General features: G+C 41.7%; 1 protein-coding gene across 1 annotated transcript; it reads right to left on the bottom strand.

Moving 5' to 3' along the window:
* Positions 1 to 13856: 13856 nt before the first annotated feature.
* LOC119646897 (TM2 domain-containing protein CG10795) lies at positions 13857 to 15039 on the bottom strand. The gene is given in 5 exon segments (XM_038047555.1): positions 13857 to 14252; positions 14310 to 14341; positions 14343 to 14392; positions 14452 to 14871; positions 14938 to 15039. Coding segments are annotated over 4 exon segments (552 nt in total). The 5' UTR covers positions 14645 to 14871; positions 14938 to 15039; the 3' UTR covers positions 13857 to 13975.
* Between the last annotated feature and the right edge of the window lie 6014 nt (positions 15040 to 21053).

Genomic DNA, 21053 nt, shown 5'->3' with positions numbered 1-21053 from the left:
ATTACTTTTACATAGTAGGACAGAGAGGGCACTCGCGTTTTTCCAAATTTTGAGAACACAGCAAAGGTGGATTTAGCGCTGTTAATGCGTAGATCGACATCAAGTACAGTTGACTAAACAACGCTTCCTATATGTATAAATTTACCCACGTACTTGATGTTCTGCCCATTAATGCAAATAGGAAGAGTATGATGTCCATGGCTCGGTGAGAGAGTACAACCAGGTGTCATCAGCGTTTTCCAGGTTCTTGAGAAATGGTGACTCTTATGACTTAAACGAGTTGGTGAGCCGCGAACCATCATCCTATCCCAAAACATGAAGAATTCACCGCCTTGAAGGTCCGTCCGCAAATACTACCACTTTCACAGCCTGGCTCGTCAGTGTGGGAGAGGTCCCTTGAACATGTCACATGTTATTTAACACAACTCAGGGAACTTGAGTCTAAAAATAAAACACAAAAAAATAATGATTCAACCGGTCGCATGGAATCGAGTTCCGCGATCGATAGGGAAGACCCACGACGGATTACGTCCTCAATCGATCTTTCTCCTGCCTCATGTGTTTAAGACGTGCGATCTTTGACGTTACCATCCTAACTTAGCATCCTCAGGCTGTAAAATAAAGGATACCCTTTGTATTAATGATAATATTGAGGGTTAGAAAGGAAGCGGAGAAAAAGTTTTAAGCCTTCATATTACTATACTTCCGTGAACAATAATAATAAATTTACTATAGTCATAAATAAAAAATATGAAAATCAAATTGCTCGCACTTCAGGTATAAAGGTTTTGTGTTCATCTCATTTAAAAAATTTCATTGCAAATTTTTCTATCCGTATATAGCTACAAATCCAACATATTCCTTCATATATTTCAAAAACTACGAGACATACGTACATATTACAGCCATAGATATTACGCTCAGTCTAAACAAACAAACTGCCTATTCCCGGATACTGTACACATATATGCACGTATATAAATTGATCGTACCCATATTTCCGATTTACTTCTTATATCTATCTGAATTAGGGGCTACCCGCAGTTAACAAACACGCATACTATATACCTACATACACACATGTCTGATTGGAGTAATTAACTAAAACAAAATAATTTTTTGGGATCCCATTCATAAGAACTCATTTCGTTGTGGTATTGACGAATTGATATGTGATGATGACGTCATGCAGGTTGTAGAGTGCACGAAATTCACAAAAAATTGTAAAGTTTCACCCCCTATAACTTTGTTAATAACGGTTGGATTTTCTTCAAACTTGACCAAACTGTGCATTATGTTCTCCATTACACGCATGCATTTTGTACTTCTGGGATGAACATAAGGGTGGGAAGAACGGCAACACACTCTAGACGAGTGGCAGCTCTCTTGGCAAAGTGAAACTAGAGGCAGATGGACTGCGCGGCTCATCGGCAACTTAGGTGCGTGGCTGAATCGGAAGCATGGTGAGATTGACTATTTCCTTACCCAATTTTTAAGTGGGCATGGAAGTTTTCAGTCTTACCTGCACAAGATTGGAAAGGCGCGTTCTCCGGATTGTGTGTTTTGCAATGGAGTTGTGGATGATGCCAACCACACTTTTTTTTTTCTTGTGGAAGGTGGGATGTGGTTCGTCAGCAGCTCTATTTAAACACAGGGGATCTCTCTCCAGACAACATTGTGGAAGAGATGCTGAGGACTGCTGACAGCTGGAACCGTGTTGCCCATTACGTTCGGGCCCTTCTCGTTGCTACGAAGATAGAACTCGACCGGTGGAGGAGCCGGATGGCAGGGGGTTTCTTGAACTGGCAGTTCCCTTCCTCCTCTCCCCTCCCGTTGGTGAAAGGAATTCCCTAATTTGAAGGCTCCGCAAGGCGGGAGAGTTCGGGGGCTGGCCCGAAGTAATGTGACAAACGGTTCCAGGCTAGCTCTCTGACGATGGGGAGGTGTTTAGTTGGTAGTCCGACAACGTACCGAATCGGGAGTCCAACACTGTGTGCGTAAATGCATTCACCTACCCTACCCCAAAAAAAAAAAAGGGGGGTGCCTGGTAAATTTCTAAAATGTGGAAATATACTATTATTCACTTTATTTGTGCAGATATCGGAACCGGATATATTTTGAGGCCTAGATTTCATAGAGATGCATCACTGTGATTTTTTTCAGATTTTTCGGTTGGATAGGTTCTGAGAACGAGACCTGTTACACTTTTTAGGGGTCATATTTTGAGCCCTCACTCCCCTATGTTTCACCCAACATCCGAATAAATCGGGTGTGACGGACAGACAGACAGACACCGTAAGGTTTTGTTTCACACTTTCGAGAAAGTGGTAGTGTTCCTCGTAACGCTTAATGTCATAAATACTTGCAGTTCCATAAGGTGGAAAGATATTCTAGAGGCACTAGACAACAATTCCTACGTGCCAAGCTATCTCTTACGGATATTGAGGGATTATCTGACGAACAGCTCCTTGCTCTATGAGACGCTAAAGGGTCAGACGAAGATGGAGAGTGAGAGTGAGTGGTTAGACGACTGCTCATGGTTTCAACGTCGCACTGGAAAAAACCAAAGCATTCATCCTGACTAAAAGGAGAATCTCAACCGTGCGTCCCATATCGATCGGCGAGTCGACAATCGAGTCAGAGCCAACGGTTAAGTATCTTGGACTGTCACTTAACTCAAAATGAGCTTTTACGAGCAAATCAAAGCAGCAGTCTCTGAACCGGCCGTGATAGTGTTCGTGGGAGTGATTTTCGTTGTTATTCTTGTTAACAAGCGTAAAGCCATATACATGAACAAGGGAGGTGGTTCTCGTGAACGTACACTAAATGACTGGCAACTCTCTTGGCAAAATGAGACAAGAGGGAGATGGACCGCACTGCTCATTAGCAACTCAGGCGGGTGGCTGAATCGGAAGCATGGTGACCGACTATTTTCTTACCCAGCTCTAAAGTGGGCATAGAGGTTTTCAGTCATACCTGTAAAAGATTGGGAAGGCACGACCTCCTGATTGTGTGTTTTACAATGGGGTGGTGGGCAATATCCATCACACCTTTTTTTTTGAGGAAGTTGGAATCGAATTCGTCAATAACTTTATTTAAACGCAGGGGATCTCTCTCCAGGCAACATTGTCGGAGAGATGCTGAGGAGCGCTGACAGGTGGAGTCATGTTGCGCATTACGTTCGAGTTCTTCTCGTTGCAAAGAAGATAGTACTCGACCGAGGGAGGGGCCTTGGGCTAAGAGTTTGTTTCTTCCCCTCCTCTCCCGTTGCTGAAAGGAATTCTCTGATTTGAAAACTCCTTAAGCGGACGTGACGGGATCAAATTTTAATTTTTTTACTTTTTTCAAACGATTTATTTTTTGAGAAAAAGACATTGTGATGAAAATTTGCACATATACAATATTATCATATTTAAGAATTAAAAAAGGATTTATGAAATTTTTTAGGCTGTCTTTTGTGTGCTACTGATTTTTTAATAAAATGTCAAAAATTGACGGCGTGGATGATTTCGTCACTGAAAGGTCTAAATAAAAAACAGGGTTTTAATCAGCATGAAATTCTCTATAGAATGAAACACAATCAAAGAATTTCGCCAAAAAATAACAAAATTACGGCGATTTTTTTAAATTTTTCGGCTTTTGGCGCCAAAGATCTGATTTAAATCAAAATATTTAGCACCTATCTCCGTCTTCGAGGTTCATTCTATTGCTTTGAATGTGTATAATATAAAATAAAATTTTAAAGCGGATGTGCAAATGGCTTTTTTTAAATCATCCACGCCGACCGCCAACGTTGTTTTGAAAAAAAAAACGATCAAACAATTGAGCCGTGCACGGGTCCGATCTTTCCCGAATCCCCCGCTCAATGAACGCTTCAATTACGGTTACAACAAAGTCGTCGATACGATCGCCCAACACAGCGAAATTAAACGAAAAGTAAATCCATGTAGAAAACCAGTTAGTTACAAATTGTTGTTAAGTGCAAAATTAATTGCACGAAGTTCTGCAAAAGATGTACTGCATAAATGCTGTGTTAAATTTGTTTTTCAACAAAAGACTGTGGAATGGCTCACCCGAGATTGTGTGGGCCAGTCCTCTGATCAAATCTCGCTTCCATAAGTTATCAGTGACTGCAGCAGTTGTGACAAATCTTATAGAAGCGAAACTTAGACCAAGATAATAGTCCCTCTCGGCCTCAAGGCAATATAATAATAATAATCATTGGCGAAACAATTCATATTGGATCAGAGCCATGAAGCCGTAACAGTCCACTACAGTACATTATAGGAGGCAATGTGGTGAGCATTGCGCTCGCCCGAGATTATTACCCTGATTTGGCTCAGGTGCTCATTCACAGCTAAGTCGACTGGCATCCGATATCCAGTCACGATAACAAAATTCTTCTGCCACAGTGAGATTTTAACCGCGTCCTACCGCTACGACAGCCCTGATAAGCTTGGGGTCAATTTTATTACCTTCTATATATTTACTTATGTTCTTCAATTTTCCAATTATGACTCTGCAGCATTACTTGCGGTCTGCTTCACGATGTCAATATCGAATATGAGAATAACTTCCAGACCATAAAATATTTTCATCTATTTTTGAGTCACCTCGCACCTATAATTCCAGTACTCACCATTAATCCAAACACACAAACCTCTCCCAGAAAATCATACAAACATTAATCTTATCAGTTTTTTTTAAAAATATCCTTAACCGTGTGGTAAGTGAAAACTTTCTCAATAAGAGACGAGATGCCAAAACGAACTCGCCTATGCATCAACCTTTAGTTGTTGACCTTAAACGGGTGTCAAACCGGACAGCGGTCCAGCTAGATCACAGAATAACCATGCGCAATACTTCGCTTTTGCTGGAAACAAACGTTAGGAATGTATTTCCTAATATTCAGCATAATTTCGAAATGCTAGAAATTTTCCCTATTAACCTTGTTGGAAGTTATTTTTATTTAAATATGAGTGAATGGACAGCAAATAGGAAATTGAAAGGATGGTAATGGAGGTGCTAAAGAAACTAAATAATGCGGATGCTGAGAAGCCATGGACACTACATGGCATAGCCCATTGTAGATCCTCAAGCCAAAGCACCGTGAAGAACGTCACCGACAACCACTAGTCTCGATTTGATGAATGCTTTTGTATTGGAAATTTTTTGAAACAATTCCCGAAACTTTTGATTAAGGCAGTATTTCAGAATTCGTCAATAGTCAATTTCTTAATTGCTTTGCTTAATTCTGTTACCTATTGACAGCAGAAATTCCAATCAATAATTTGGCCAGGCTGGAGCAATTTAATAATAATAATCGTTGGCGTAATAATCCAATTGGATCAGGGCCTCGAAATGTGTTAAAGCACTTCATTCAAGACTGTAACGGTACACTCAAGGATTACAGTACCCTTTAGGAGGCAATGTTGTCAGCATTGCGCTCGCCCGAGATTATTACCCTGATTTGATTTAGGTACTAATTCACAGCTGAGTCGACTGGTATCCGATGTCAAATCATGATACAAATTCCACTGCCACCAGTGAGATTTGAACGTGCTCTCTGCACTGGAGCAATTTATACTGGATAATTGCCTTGTAGCCCAATCACACATAGAGCATCACCTTCTTATTCATTAATACTGGCTGCGTGACTGCTTCTGTGGCTTCTGATCACTGCTTCCACGACCGCTCTCGCTACACATTCCGTACGTGATTCATTTCTCATTCCTAGTGACCACTCTTCCCAACAGTTGCATGCTTTTGAACTTTTCCATTCATTTCACGTGGAAATCTGGTCGATCAAATTTTTTGCACTCAGTTAATGCGGCACCCACTTATCGAGCTTCTTGACAAATCTGGCGGCATGCAACTGGTTTAAAATAGTTACATGATCGACGTTTTCCTCCTGAGCAACCGCATGCTACATGTTCTGTGTATTTTTACTGCATCCTCACCATAAACTGCACAAATTGCTTGCGACGCATCCTTGCCTTTCAAATATAAGAGAGATATCTTAATCGCTGTTTCGGCCCGTGAATTCCCTGATCAGCGCTAGCAGGTCTCCCATGGTTTCAAGACTTGTTAATGTGGTCATGTCGATGTGTTCATAGGCTCTCTTGTGAAGCCCCAGAACTTCCCTGGAAGATGCTACTCAAATACTGGTAGAATATATATTTACTAGGATCTCCTTGTTAAAGCCTGCTGAAAATAGAACGCACTTCTGGTTGCACTTTAAAACTACTTTACTGCACTATGTATTGGACTGCTTCGTTACAAATCTTATTTTTGGTTCTGGCTCGCGCGGCCTCAGAACTGCTTTCTCTCGGATTCAGCTGCGATTTCACGTGGCCATTAGGTAGCAACAAGTTTTATTAATTCTGATGGCATGTGAACACCACGTCAGAAGTTAATACACGCAAGGTCGTCGATCGTATGTGACGGAATGCGAACCTGTTGCGGGCATGCTGCCTCAGCGGAAGTATCGTTTTGCATGCCTGTTTACCCTGCAATATTGTGAACTTGTCGATGTTGGCATGTTGCAGCTGGTCAGTTGCGCAATGCTCAGGAAATTGAAAAGTTTTGCAAACATTCTTCCTCCCGAAAAAAATCCTGTGTTCGCCGTAAGTGGTCATTGCGAATTGTCAGTATTACATTGATAACAGTCCTTAGGTGTGTGGTAAAGCGATGGAACAGTTGCTTCTGTTGTTACGAGATAGTTGCTTGTGGAGTGATAAGATAGTTACTTATAGAGCGATGAGATAGCTAACTAACTGTACCTACTGCTACTTCTTTTTGGATATCTTGGCACCTATTCGTAATGCACTGGTAGATCATCTTTTGCTCCACAGTTTATCTCCTTAATGGATTATATTTTACACCAGCCCTGATCAATTTCTTCGTGTGCTATTGCAGATTGGGGACGTAAAACTTCTCTTGAATCAATATCATTGTCGGTTCTATACCACAAAGATCATTCGCTTTATGCGCCTGCCTGATCAATAAATCCATCAAATGGGATTTAACCATGATATAGGATGCTTTTGACCAAATGGGATCGGGGTGTTTCTTAGTCTTCCACCCAATCGAAACAGATCCGTTTCCTTGTCAACAAACGGATCGTAGGCACTCAACCACACTAGCTACCGAAACATAGGTAACGGTTGCATTACACAAAGGGAAAGGCGTCGTTGATAACTCGCCTCTCAAAAATGGAAGTCCATTAAACCATAATTCATTGGACAAAAAGGACAAGGAAATATGCTTCTGATGTACAATCCGCTGGATTCCCCTTCGATCGAATTTCAGCCTCTTTCTTGCTGCAAATCCAAGGGAGTGCTACCGCTGAATCGGTGTAGGCTATAATTCAGCGGAATATTTATCAGGCTCCTCCTTATGTCTGGATATAATTCTGTTAGGAGGACAACGCTTTCTAATTCCAATTTTGGAATAGTACAACGCCGAGACGCGTGTTTTAAGCAAGGACTCCATCAACGACTTCAACTCCCTCCAAAAACAACTGTAGGAGGATGTTTGATCTTAGCAATACCGCAGAATGAGAGGCATGTTCCGTAATCGAATCAGCTAACCTCTTAACAGCGAACAACGTACCAACTTTCTGTAGTAAACAAGGAAGTTATGTGTTATTAATAGCATATATCACACATAGCTTTGCGCTTTTGGCACTCTACCCTTTGCCTATATTTATGGTACACACAGAACACACAGCCTGTAATGTCGCAACAATTCAACCTTGTTCCTACTGTTCAGTAATGTCGGAAACCGGAGAACCATGTGATCTACCATACATACGAAGCAAGAGAAACGTGTTTTATTGTCTCCGTCACTCTTTCGGCGAAGACAACCTCCCTATATAGCTTATCTTCCCTTCGATAAGCGTTCTTATCTGAAATAGTGAGCTCTCAGCCCGGGATCATTATGATGTAGTGATTATCCAAAAGCAGGTCTATATCGTCCATGGTCACGGGTAGCTTGGGGTTCTTCCTTGCCAGTTAAGGTGCTTATCTTCCTTATCTTGGTATGTGACGGAAAGTGGATCTGTTGCGGACATTTAGTCTCAGCGAAAGTATCGTGTTGCGTACCTGTTTACGTTGCAAGAATGTTTCTTCACACGTTGTGACCTTGCCGATATTGGTGTGTTACAACTGATAACTTGCGCAATGCGCAGTGAAAAAATTTACTAGAAATTATTGCAATCCTGTCAATCAAAATCGAAAGAATCAAAAACTTCTTAAACGGTTTATCAGAATGACATGTCAAATATCAAATACAAAGAAATGCATTCTCCAACAGAAAGTGTATTTGACGTATATAATACTATATACACATATCTCCTTCAGCATTTGCCCCGTTGAGAAGCGAGGTCGGATCATCTTGATCGGTTGCGACATTTTGTTCTGTAAAAGGCCTAATTTGGATGTGGTGGCGAAGTTCAGTGTATCAAGTCACCGTTGTTCCGTCCGCCCTTTTGGTCGTTTCTCATCAGCTTCGATGTTCACGCCAATTTTGTCTTGAATCTTTGTTATATCGGTCCAACTCCATATCGATCGCGTTGCACGTTACGTCGCTGGTCCAACATAACATCTTCGTCTCCATTATCGCGAGATGCTGTTCATTGTCTTTTATGGTTGGCCGACACTCAACCATAGAGGGCGACAGGGTGAACGGCACTGCGGTAAATTTTGGATTCGAATCGTTCGTTGATACCTCACTTCATTCAAGTTGCGCTAATGTGTGAAGCAATTTCATAACGCAATTCACTATTAGCTGATAGCATTGATCCGATATATTTAAATCTGATATAATGGTGCTTGTTTTATTAGGTTTAGTCGTCAAAAATTATGCTTTATTCAAATTCAATCTGAGATCGTAGTTCACGTGGCGATTATTCATTTTTGGAACAAGTTGCTCTAGATAAGCCTTGCTATGAGACATTCATCTGTATAAAAGGAGTGTATAAGGCGCTGGCCGTTGGGAGTTTTGTGTAGCAGTATATACAACAAGGCAACGAGGCAGCGGACGAATTAGCCAAGAAAGGAGCAGACACGCCTTTACACGGACCAGAACCCTTCTGTGGAATCGGAACCGGTTTCATGGCTATGAATCTAAGAAATGAAGAGGAACGGTTGAGGGAACTATACTGGAACTATACCTAGGGAAGCTAAGGATATCTACGGAGACTGCCTGCAGGTTTTGTGAGGAGGATGACGAAACCTCTATACACGTCCTGGGACAGTGTCCGGCACGTGTGCAAAGTAGGTCGAGGCTTCTGGGAGAACACTTAATTCCAGATGCAAAGCTGAAAAATCTGGAAATAGGGAACATACTAAAGTTCCTAACGGTTATAGGCCTGCTTGAGATACTATGATCAATAGGTACACTATACCCAGTAAAAGTGGCACAATAGTTCTTCAAGGACGCGGTGCGACTTTCCCCTAACAGAATAATAATAATAATAATTGTAGGACAAGCAACTAGAGGCCAAAGAAACCTCTTTAGTTGCTATATCGATTATGCCAAGGCTTTTGATAGCGTTCCGCATACCTGGCTAATCGATATCCTACATCTGTATCGCATTGATCAGAAACTAATAAAGTTTTTGGCGACAGTCATGGAAGGGTGGCATACCACCTTATCGGTGCGTACATCTGAGGGTACTAATACCTCAGAGCGCATTCGTATACGGAGGGGCATCTTCCAGAGGGATTCTTCGAGTCTCCTTTGGTTTTGTATGGCACTGAACCCCTTTTCATGGCTACTGAATGAAGCTAGAGGGCATGGTTTTACAATAAAGTATGGCCTACGTGCTAAGTGCGAACTGACACATTTGATGTACTTAGACGACATCAAGCTGTATACTGGTACTAACAACCATCTTAGAAGTCTGTTGCGAATAATAGACCTGTTCAGCCGTGATATTCGAATGGAGTTTGGATTAGACAATTATCGAATCCAAGCCATCCGCAAAGGTCATCACGACCCGCATGCCGGACATAGCATTGGTGACCTCCACATCGAAACTATGACCGAGAAAGGCTTCTACAAGTACCTAGGAATTCTGCAAGGAACCCATGCTCGAGTTGGTGATCTGAAGGATGCTCTGCTCTCCGAATTCCTGCGACGTGTAAAGCTGGTACTGAAATCGCATCTCTCGGGGAAGAATAAAATAATTGAATGTATTCGCTATTCCTTCACTGGCTTATGCATTCGGAATATTGCCATGGACGAAGACCGACCTGGGAAACGTCCAGCGGCGGATACGGACAACTATATCCAAATTCCGAATGCATCATCCAAAGTCTGCCGTGGAGCGGATGAACCTGCCTCGTAACATCGGAGGTAGGGGCGTGGTTGACGTGGCGGCACAACATCATCGCCAAGTCGACTCGCTGCGCGCTTATTTTTACAGCAAAGAACAGGCGAGTCCCTTGCATGCGGCTGTCTGTAAGGCAGACTGTGGGCTGACTCCACTTAACTTGAAGGATCGACTTTTCAATCCTCTGAGTGGGGTGAAGTCGGACCAAGGTGAGTTCATGGGACAGACGGTCAAATGCCTTCCCTTGATCCAAAAATGCCATTTAAAGAGGACGATGCTTCTCACGATGTTTCTCCATGAGTAACAGCCGATCATGTATTGCGTCAGTAATTCCGCAGTTGTTGGCAAATCCGACTTAATTTACGGTTATTTGAGCGATGTCGTCGTCGTCAGGTCTAGTTCCTTTCCCCGATTTCATTCGTTTAATTTCTTCCTCGATTTCAATGGGACTCATAATTAAGTCCTAGTGGTTTAACTTGCGTACATCCCGTTTCAACTTAATCCCACAGTTTTCTAACGACATGGATTGATTTTGTGGCCACAACCATGGTGCCAGTACACCTCTGATGAGGCCTCGTGACCGAAGTCACTTCAGATGAAGCTCCGTGCAGACTCGGGTCTGATCACTCTAATTAAGCCTTGGAGTATTCGCCTACTGCATCATGACCAACAAGACAAAGTGAGTACAGTGTTTCCCGGTGCCACCAAATGGAGGTTCTCCTCAGCTAATTGGTTTTGATTCAGCCGACTAGGTTGCTGCCACCCCCCCCCCTTTACAGCAATGACGCTGATAGGTACAATTGCTCCAAATGCCAGCAGTGTGTGTGGAAGTGGACAAATTCTTCCGTTGAAATCTGCTCGAAATATTCTCGCCATCTATTAATCGCGCCTCGTCGGTCGGTAAGCAAAGCGCCGTTCTTGTCATAAACGCAACAGAAGTGTTCGATATCTTGTGTGTCCACTTTTGACAACTTCATAAAGATCTCTTTCGCCATCCCGACTTTCTTTTCCGATTGGAATTCTTATAAATTTGCCAATTGGCCTGCGTTTTGCCGTTGAGAAAGTTATGGTTAACATATTTCTTTTCAAGGACCTTCATTTGGACATCGTCATCCCAAAGCGCCATTTAATGCGGGCGAGCCAGTTTATTCCTCACGTTGTTTTATTAGTGGCGATGTTGACGTGCGATGGTCTCAAAGGAAAAAGCTTTGCAGTCAGTGGCGATGATAAAAAGTGTGCGTCTTATAGAAATATAGTCGATTTGCGTTTTACTGTTCCCACTATAAAATGTAGGAAGATGAGACAATCGTTTGATGAACCATGTATTTAAAAGTACAAGGTCGTTAATGTCCGCAAAATCACCCTCATTGCGAAACGCTTTTCCCCCATAGCATTCGTTGCCGTCTGCCTTTTCACCCACATGAACTTTAAAGTCGCTCACAATGGGTAGTCATCAGTGGGCATGTTGTCTGCGGTGCATATGTGGTGAAGAAATGAATCGTGCTCCATCAGCCGGTCAACAAATCGTTCGACTTCTTTAATGGCAACACGCAAACCTTCAGTGACGACAATGCCAACACCATATTGGGTGTGTGGGTTACCAAAATAGATGAGTTTATAACCAATTTTCCCGCGTCCGCATTCTATATCGCAGCTTTTGGTACCTCACCATCCAGTTTCTTGCAGTGAAAATGTCAATGTGCTTTTTTGAAGAGCTTTTGAGAGTTTTTCCTTCTTTCCAGTGAGGGAATCAATGTTTAGCTTGCAGACTCTTATTTATTTTGCAGGGACTAATTTACTTACTTAGTGTCCGGGTAGCTGAGTGGTTAGAGCACTAGGCTACCGTACGGAAGGTCGCGGTTCAAATCTCACTGGTGACAGTGGAATTTGTATCGTGATTTGACGTCGGATACCAGTCGACTCAGCTGTGAATGAGTACCTGAGTCAAATCAGGGTAATAATCTCGGGCGAGCGCAATGCTGACCACATTGCCTCCTACAGTCTACTGTAGTGTACCGTTACGGTCTTGAATGAAGTGCTCTAACACACTTCAAGGCCTAGATCCAATATGGATTGTTGCGCCAACGATTATTATTATTATTATAATTTACTTACACCTTAACATCGTCCATGTGTCAAGAACTCTTACTCATTTCTCGACAGGACCGGGGCCGGTTTTGCCTAACATTTTTCCTAGGCTTTGGATTCAAAAACAAATGCCAACAACGATACGGGAAAATCACCTTGAGGTCGTAATTAACAAAAAAGATAATGCTAAAAAAATCAAAAAGTTTCAAGCTTACAAAAAGTAACATTTAGGATTAGTAAAACTCCAATTTTGTTAATTACTCTCACCATTATCAGCATAATATCATATTTGAAAGGAGAAAATTGAAAACAAGAGTTAATACTCGAATTTTGATTGTAAGGGGGAAAAGTTATGTATCCAATATCTTCCTCTAACGAGCACCGTGGCACCAAACTAGCCAATATGAAAAAATTCTTCAAACAGAAAAACATGTCGAGACATCAGACGCCTAGTCAGCAAATCTGATCTTATAAATATGTCCTTCATAATAATCTAATGGGACCAGTTCCCGTTCTATATTCTCTCTAAGCGCTCATCAGTTAATTACTCTAAATGGATTTATTGTCTTGTAAAGTCTTTGTTTTAATTCAAATCATTTTTTTAATCCACGCCCAGTCCTAATGTGTAATTTCTCCTGCGCGCCTCAATAAGCCGATTAAATAATTCGCTAAACCAGAGGGTTGAATTCTTATTCTTCGCTGTCCAGAGCTCAGCTGATAAGTGGAACTGCTCCGAAAGCCAAAGTTACCTCCGTTGACATCTGCTCGACGCATACCTAGGATAGGGGTTATTTTGCACATCTTAGACTTAATCTAGGACATTTTCACCTGGATATAATCCACATTTATGATGAGTTTGTAAATGTATGCAAAGAAGTAAGAATAACCTTCCAGCCACTTCGGTCATACTGTCTTCCAGGACAGAAGTGCGATATCGTTCCTTAGACGAAAGCGTCAATCATTTTATCGAGGTTACCATTACGTCCATTAATGCAGAAGTTCTTGCTAGCTGGGGCACGTTTTGCTGGATTGGAATCGCCGATGCAGAACTATTATGCCAGTTTGTAATAAAGTTGCTTGGGGTGTTCGAATAACAGCGACCACTTTCTCGCGTTTATATAGCTTTGCAAACTGGCGCTTTATCACGGAAAAATTCCTGAAAACGACCAAAGTCCTTCACTACCTTTACGATCCACGTGGGTTAGAAGGATTTCATTGGGAGTAAGAACAATAATTATGGTTTAGGAGTGGAGATATACATCAAGGAGGAAGTGATCAATGAAAACATGATCTCGAAGGAAGAAATCACATTTATAGTTTACGAGGAAAAAAATTAAAACCCGTTCCAACCCATCACATTGCTCGGCGACCTCAGGAGCTTACTTCTACCAACATTGCACCTGCACTGGGAACACTCTTAGAATACTCATTTAGTAGTTAATGTAACTCTTTATTTACAAAAAACAGTCTCCAGTTAACCTAAGGCTTGCTTTCTATGTACACATTAAAATTTAAACTAGCATTTCTTAAAATTACTTCATTTCCACTTCACCAGTCATCTTGCGGCAGGCGATATGTCCAGTTGTTGCTGCGGATAACAGTAATGCCCGCGCCATAGTACGGAATGATGTAGGCGGAGCCATCGGCTGGGCCCACTACTTGCGTTGCTATCAGGATAATATCAATGAGCTGCCCTAAGAACATAAACCCAAGCGTACAGAACTTCGCAAGGCCAATGGCCGGATAGCCCAAGTAAAACCTGTCAATGCCGAACATACCGAAGAAGACGGACAACAGCAACGCGGTGTCGAAATGATAGCCATTGCTGGGAAGAGAGATTTTTAGTTCGTATATGGAAGGAAAGAAAGAACTCGCCACTTACGTCCAGTTGCATGGCATTTCCTTGGAGAACGAAGGCATTCTTTGTCTCCGTGCAGTTGATTCCCTCCACGGCTACACACCAAACTGCGAATAAACCGACTAGTTAGTACCCCACTTACACCCTCCAATATAGATATGACAACCTTTTGCTTTGTTTTCTTTTGTGCAGCCTCGCAATTGCTGGGTCTTCGGGTCGATTTGGTTAAGGCTCGGATCCGGGCAAATGAACTGACCCATCAGCAAACTGCCGCAGTCAACTTCGACTTGATGACATTGCACGAAACATGTTGACAGGACCAAGATGACAACAGCGGAGGGATTCACAAGAACACTCATCGTGACGACCAAACGCCGGCATTCATTTTTACGACGACCGACGGCGACTCTTTACTGGAAACGATAGTTGGGACGAATAATGGCTAATAACCCCGTTGACAGCTGATGGAACGATCTGTCAACTGTCATTCGACTCGATGATTTCTTCCCAATATGATAAAAAGCGGTTCTTCAACTTATACATATCTTATACTAGAAAGTCGTTGGCAATAAAAAATCCTTTTTTGCTTTAGGAAAGGTTATTATAAAAGAAAGTTATCTTATCTGAAGATATATCATATTTTCAGTATTACCTTTTCAATGGTTTGTTTCAGTAAAAACCTAAATAACTAAGTACATTGGTAATAAATTAATAAGGATTAATATCAAAGCCATTCAAACACAGCACTCAAAAGGTAGCATTGCGAAAGGATATACAGTGGGTCAAAAGCATAATCGAACAAAGGGGCTCCTTGCTTTGAATTATAGGTTTTTTTCTCTAAATTTGTACGGAGCTTTTACATAATAAACATACTTTTCAGCAGCCATCGAATCTGAACTTTATTTAACGTTTGAGAGGAATTGACAAGAAAATTAGAGAAGCAAAAATTTGAAAGTGTAGTGCAGTTTAAGGAGGTTATTAAATAGGAGTAGAATATAATTTTCACTTCATTCATTTGCAAAAAGTGTTGGCTACTCAGTCGGTTAAAATAATAATAGTTCTAGGAGTGAATTGTCAACAAATAAATAGAAAATGCGTATTTATATAAAAAAAATATAAAAAGGCTAGTACTACAGATTTTAATGTATTTCTATATCACTTGATGAAAACCTGATAACAAGTCGGGAAACCGGAAGATAGACGCTTCAGGTATGAACGGTTTTGTGTATTTCTTTTATAAAGAGATTTGAGTGTGCATTTGTCCCATTAGTATGTAGCACGTAATATATGCATATATTATGAGCGAATGTCCACTTTCAAATGATATTGACATTCAAAGTCTTGAATTTGCACAGAAGCGACAGCTTTGACCTATTATAACTTTGTTAGTAATAGTGCGAATTTCACCAAATTTGGTAGGATCATGGTCTATGCTCTAGCCTACAATTTCGTGATTCTAGGAGGGCCTTAAAAGGGGTTTTCCTGCCAATTACTAAAAATTATAGTAATATACTATTATTAACTTTATTTGAACAGCTATCGATATGGAGGGTATTTTGCTTCGAAAAGTATTAACCGAGACCTTTAATTTGATACCCCACGTGACTATATTTGATGAAAAAAAATGTAGACCCCCCTTTTCAATGAATGGGGACTTTTGTGTGTTTGTGTTTACACAAAACCTTAAAAAATGGGGCGAGGCAAGTACTCCACAACTGATCAACGCAGTCTTAATAAAAGACTAATTTGAAACGCAAAAACTTACTGAGAAATGCAAGATATTGGCTGATCATCGAGGAAGTAATGTAACTAATATATAATCGCAACTTGAAATATGTAGACCGTGCTCCACAGTGACCACCACAATTCATTGAGCATGTAATAGATTCACGAAGAAAAATCCTTTCGCTTCTGCACCTAAAACAGTTTGGAAAATTGAATACTTCAGGTATGAAAGGTTTTGTTGATTTTTTTTATAATATAATAAAGATGGTAGGTTGCCACTAAGTTATACTTCAACGATAGGTTTTGATGAAGAATCTTGCACTTATGACGATTAGTGTATTCGGTACTGCTCAACATCCTGCACACAGATGTTATGTGCTAGATGGTTTCCTCTTCACAGTGCATAACCTACAACTGGAGTTGGTGTTTGAGGAGTCATGAAGAATGTACCGTTTATAATTTTTTGTTGGGAGCGAAGCATCCTGAATTGAAGTTAGAAATGCTTCGGTCTCATAGAAAAGTATACCATTAGTCAATCATTTGTTGGAGGCTTCGATGTCAACGCCTGACAACAACAATTTTTTTATATGACCTCCGTGAATGGGTTTCTGGACTGAAGTAACATTCAACATGGGATCCCAATCTCTGCTTCTCAAGTTCAAAGGAGATAATTTATTATCTGCCATGACGGTAGCCTGATGTATTTGGCGAGAGGATTGTTTCTCATAGAAAAACTCACGAAGAGAATGCACTTGATTTTAGTGCAACGTTTTTAAATCAAGTACCCCCCTTTCCTCCCTGATGACGTGAGATAGCGATCCTCAATTTTTCGGCAGTTCTCTTGTGCATGTTGTTGTTTGCAAGAACTACCCTTACCCGTCTATTGACAGATTCTAAATCCGTATTACCCCACTGTATCACACCGAAAGTGTACAGAAGGACGGGAATGGCGAAGATCCAGACGTCGTTCAAATTCCCCCAGCAACTTAGATTTCATAATTGCCACAGTGGGTGTGTCGTCTTTGGCATACAATTTGATGTCGTCAATGTACATTAAATGGCTTAATGTACATTTCGACAATACGCCATGCTTGACTTAGAACCCGTATTTGCTTTCATGCAAAAGATGGGATAGTGGATTCAAAGCCAAACAAAACCACAGTGTGAGAGTCGCTTTGGGAAATGCCTGATTGGTAGCTCTCCTGATGTTTGTGAGGATACCGATAGCTTTGTGCTCCAATTCTTCATCACTATTCTGAGGAGAAGAACGACATTCGGGTTGATTTTGTACAAGCGTAGCACTTGTAGTAACCACGAATGTTTTATGGAGTGAAAGGGTGATTTATAATCGATGTAGGTTGTCGAGATATTTCGTTTCTGATGGACAGCCTGCTTGACCGCGACCGTATCGATTATAAGCTGTTCTTTGCAGCCTCGGGAGCCTTTTGCGCATCCTTTTTGCTCCTCAGCTATCAATTTACGAACATCAAGATGTTTTGAGATGTTCGCGCACAAAACTGAAATGAAGACCTTGCAGATGGTAGGAAGACAAGTAATTGGTCGTCATTTTGAAGGGCAAGAGGCACCCTGTTTCTTGGGGATGAGGAAAGTTATCCCCTTGGTGAAAAATGGTGGAACTAAATCAGGATCGGCAATCATCTGATTAAATTGATTTGCCAATATCCTGTGAGTGCTCTTGAACTGCTTCAGTCATAAGTTCTTGTCAACTCTTGGCGCCTTCCAGTTACCTGCCTTGTCAAGGGCTGTTTCTACGTCGACTTCAGTTACGTCAGGCATGGTCATTTCGGGGAGGGCCTCGCATGAACGCATAAGGTGTGGGAGCCACGCTGCTTCTAAATTGCAACGGTTAGATTCGCTCCAAACACTCCAGAAGTTTTCTGCCTGATCCAGATCGAGGTTACTTTCCTTACCTGAGTTGGTGAGATTTTTGTAGAATCACCGTTGGTTCTGGAAGAACATGGTGTTGCCTGTCCTTCGCTGGAAGCTTTTTTGATACCTACGGATGGGATTGGAGCATACCAAAAGTTTCTGGTTCAGCACATCGAAGATTTCTTCGATTGACATATCATTAGACAGATGGTAGTTTCCAATGATGTTCGCAACGCATCTGTGCACTCTTGGTGATGGATTTCCAAGGAGTGCTTGTGTAACATGACAAATCTCCTTTCTCAACTTTTCGACTCTTTTGTTGAGTCGAAACACCCAGAACGGTAAAGTCCTTCTGCGCATACCTCTGTTATTCGCTCTAAGATGTTGATTATTTAGACGAATAACCGTGGCAGCTGCAACGTAGATCAGGCTGTGAACCTCTGTAGCAGTAATCTCGCTAGCCAAACGATCAGCCAAAATTTTGTCAACAGCAGCAAGTGATGTTAGTAGTTGCCGAAGTAAACTTCAGTTTTGGGATCTTTGGCCTAGCGTCTGGGAGAATCTCAGCATACTCTGTGAATGTGACCTGGAATGCGGTCAAAGCCTCATTATAAATTGGGTCGACATCCCCGGTTACTAAGCTTCTCCTGATTACTGGGTTCATGGAATGCCTTATAAGTGGAGTATTTTGCTCCTTTGTTCAGTCCGGTAAGTTGGTGACTCTAGACCGAGCTCAAGTGAAACCTCTTGGAATATTTGTTGCCTAGTTGGTAGGGCAACTCGATTATTTTTCATTATTACCCGGTATTTATTGACAACGTTCTGCTCCGGAACATGACTTAGTTCCGAGTGTTAGGGAGGCAGTCAACCCTGCAACAGAGCCCCAATATTGTAATGTCCCATGGTTACCTCCAAAGGTAGGGAAGGTATTTGGAGGGGAGCCGCTGAAATACAGTGTAACGTCACTGCAATTCATCCGATAGGCGCGTCGATCCCTTCACCCCGGATTACGGATTTGTTAAGAAGGTTTACTCCCCCTGAAAGGGAAGAATCGGTAAGAGAGGACGAACACAAAGGGAAACGTTCTGCTTGTCCGCGGCTACTTATTTACAAGATCAACTTGCGATATTCGTAGCTGACCCGGTGGGTCATGTCATTATCCGCAACCCATGACACGCGCCTGGTCGCATGCAGCTCTGCGTTTGCAACTCAGGTGAGGATACACCTGGTACGCCTCATCATTTATATATATATATAGGATGAGTGCCTAAGAGCAAACCTACCCCGCGAAGTAATACCTCAATGGTGGTCTCGCGGGGCTAGGGCTGGAGAGACCGGGGGTGGTTTTTAGTGGGTGTGAATCCCACACGCGCCCGCTGTAGTTCCGCCGTCCGGGCGGCGGAGCTGCGGCGGACGTGTCTTTCTAAGATTTTCCACCTCCGTGTACGCACAAAAAAAAAATATATATATAAATGATGAGGTAATGATTATAATTTCATAATTACACGATTGTAATCATAATCAAACTCTCGTGATTATGATTGCAATCACGTAATCATAATCATGTAATTATAATCCTGCGTTTTCAGATGCCATTGTGCGATTGCGGGGGTCGGCGTTAATTGTTGTCTTTCGGGGATATCTTTACAATCGAGTTACTACAGATGAAAAATGTAGACTTTTGGGATTGGTTTGGAGTATTATTTAGTAGGATGCTTTGCTAAGTTATTTAAATCTTTAGGATTATCTAATTTAGTACATTTGAGGCTAACGCCCACTCGGAACGGCACACCACGGAATATTGCAGTGTTTTTAATACCCGTATCCTGCCAATACGAATACGCGTATTAAAAACACTGTTAGACAATTGTCTCTGCCTGTTCCACACCAATGTCTGTTTCCAACATTCATTCGTCTCCGAGCAAACCTTTTTAACAGACAAGCATCTGTGCTTGCGTTAGGACAAATGGCTCTGTTTCAGACATTAAGGCAAGCATATGAGTGTCTTTATGTCAGACAAATTTTCCCATCTGAACCGTACATCACGGCAATGACCACTCACGAAATACAACATATATATGTATGTATAATTGTGGCATTGGGAATACTGGTATACTTGTACGCATTCCAGTTCACCATTTCGGCTTGCTACGCAGGCGCTCGTGGATATGTTTGTATATATATGCTTACAAATTGAAAGAAATCGATCTCATGCCCCATTTCGAGTCAACTATGTATATACGTACCGTGAGGGGTTGTTTCCACTTTGTAGTTTATAGACGCATACATATCTATGAGGGTGGTCACAGGAAGCCGAAATGGTGAATTGAAATGTGCATAAATATATCTCGTTGTCACGATCGCTACAATTATAGTTATGTAATAATAATTAAGCCACTTTTATAAGATTAGATAGATCCTATTTGAAGGCATGTGAATCTACACCTTTTCATCATCATCATCAACGGCGCAACAACCGGTATCCGGTCTAGACCTGCCTTAAAAGGAACTCCAGATACCCTGGTTTTGCGCCGAAGTCCACCAATGCAATATTTCTAAAAGCTGTCTGTCATCCTGACTTAAATCATCGCTCCATTTCAGGCAGGGTCTACCTCGTTTTCTTTTTCTACGATAGACATTGCTCTTATAGACTTTCGGGCTGGATCATCCTCATCCATATGAATTAGGTGACCCGCCCACCGCAACCTGGTGAGCCGAATTTCATCCACAACCAGGCGGTCATATATAAGCAGCCAAAAACTCGTCAGAGGATTCTTCTCTCGAGGACAGCCAAGAGTTCGCAATTTCTCTTGTTAAGAACCCAGGTCTCCAAGGAATACATAAGGACTGGCAAGATCATAGTCTTGTACAGTAAGAGCTTTGACCCTATGGTGAGATCTTTCGAGCGGAACAGTTTTTGTAAGCTGAAATAGGCTCTGTTGCCTGACAACCGTGCGCGAATTTCATCATCGTAGCTGTTATCGGTTGTGATTTTCGACCCTAGATAAGAGAAATTTTCAATGGTCACAAAGTTGTAGTCTCCTAGCTTGATTATTCTCATTTGGCCAGTGCGATTTGATGTTGTTCGTTCTTTAGTTTTTAGCGCTGACGCTGCCACCATGTACTTTGTCTTGCCTTCATTAATGTGCTGCC

Source organism: Hermetia illucens, chromosome 1 (genome assembly GCF_905115235.1).
Source record: "Hermetia illucens chromosome 1, iHerIll2.2.curated.20191125, whole genome shotgun sequence".
NCBI classification, from domain to species: Eukaryota; Metazoa; Arthropoda; class Insecta; order Diptera; family Stratiomyidae; genus Hermetia; species Hermetia illucens.
Note: the sequence above shows the minus strand (reverse complement) of the source record. Positions and strands in the feature narration are given on the sequence as shown.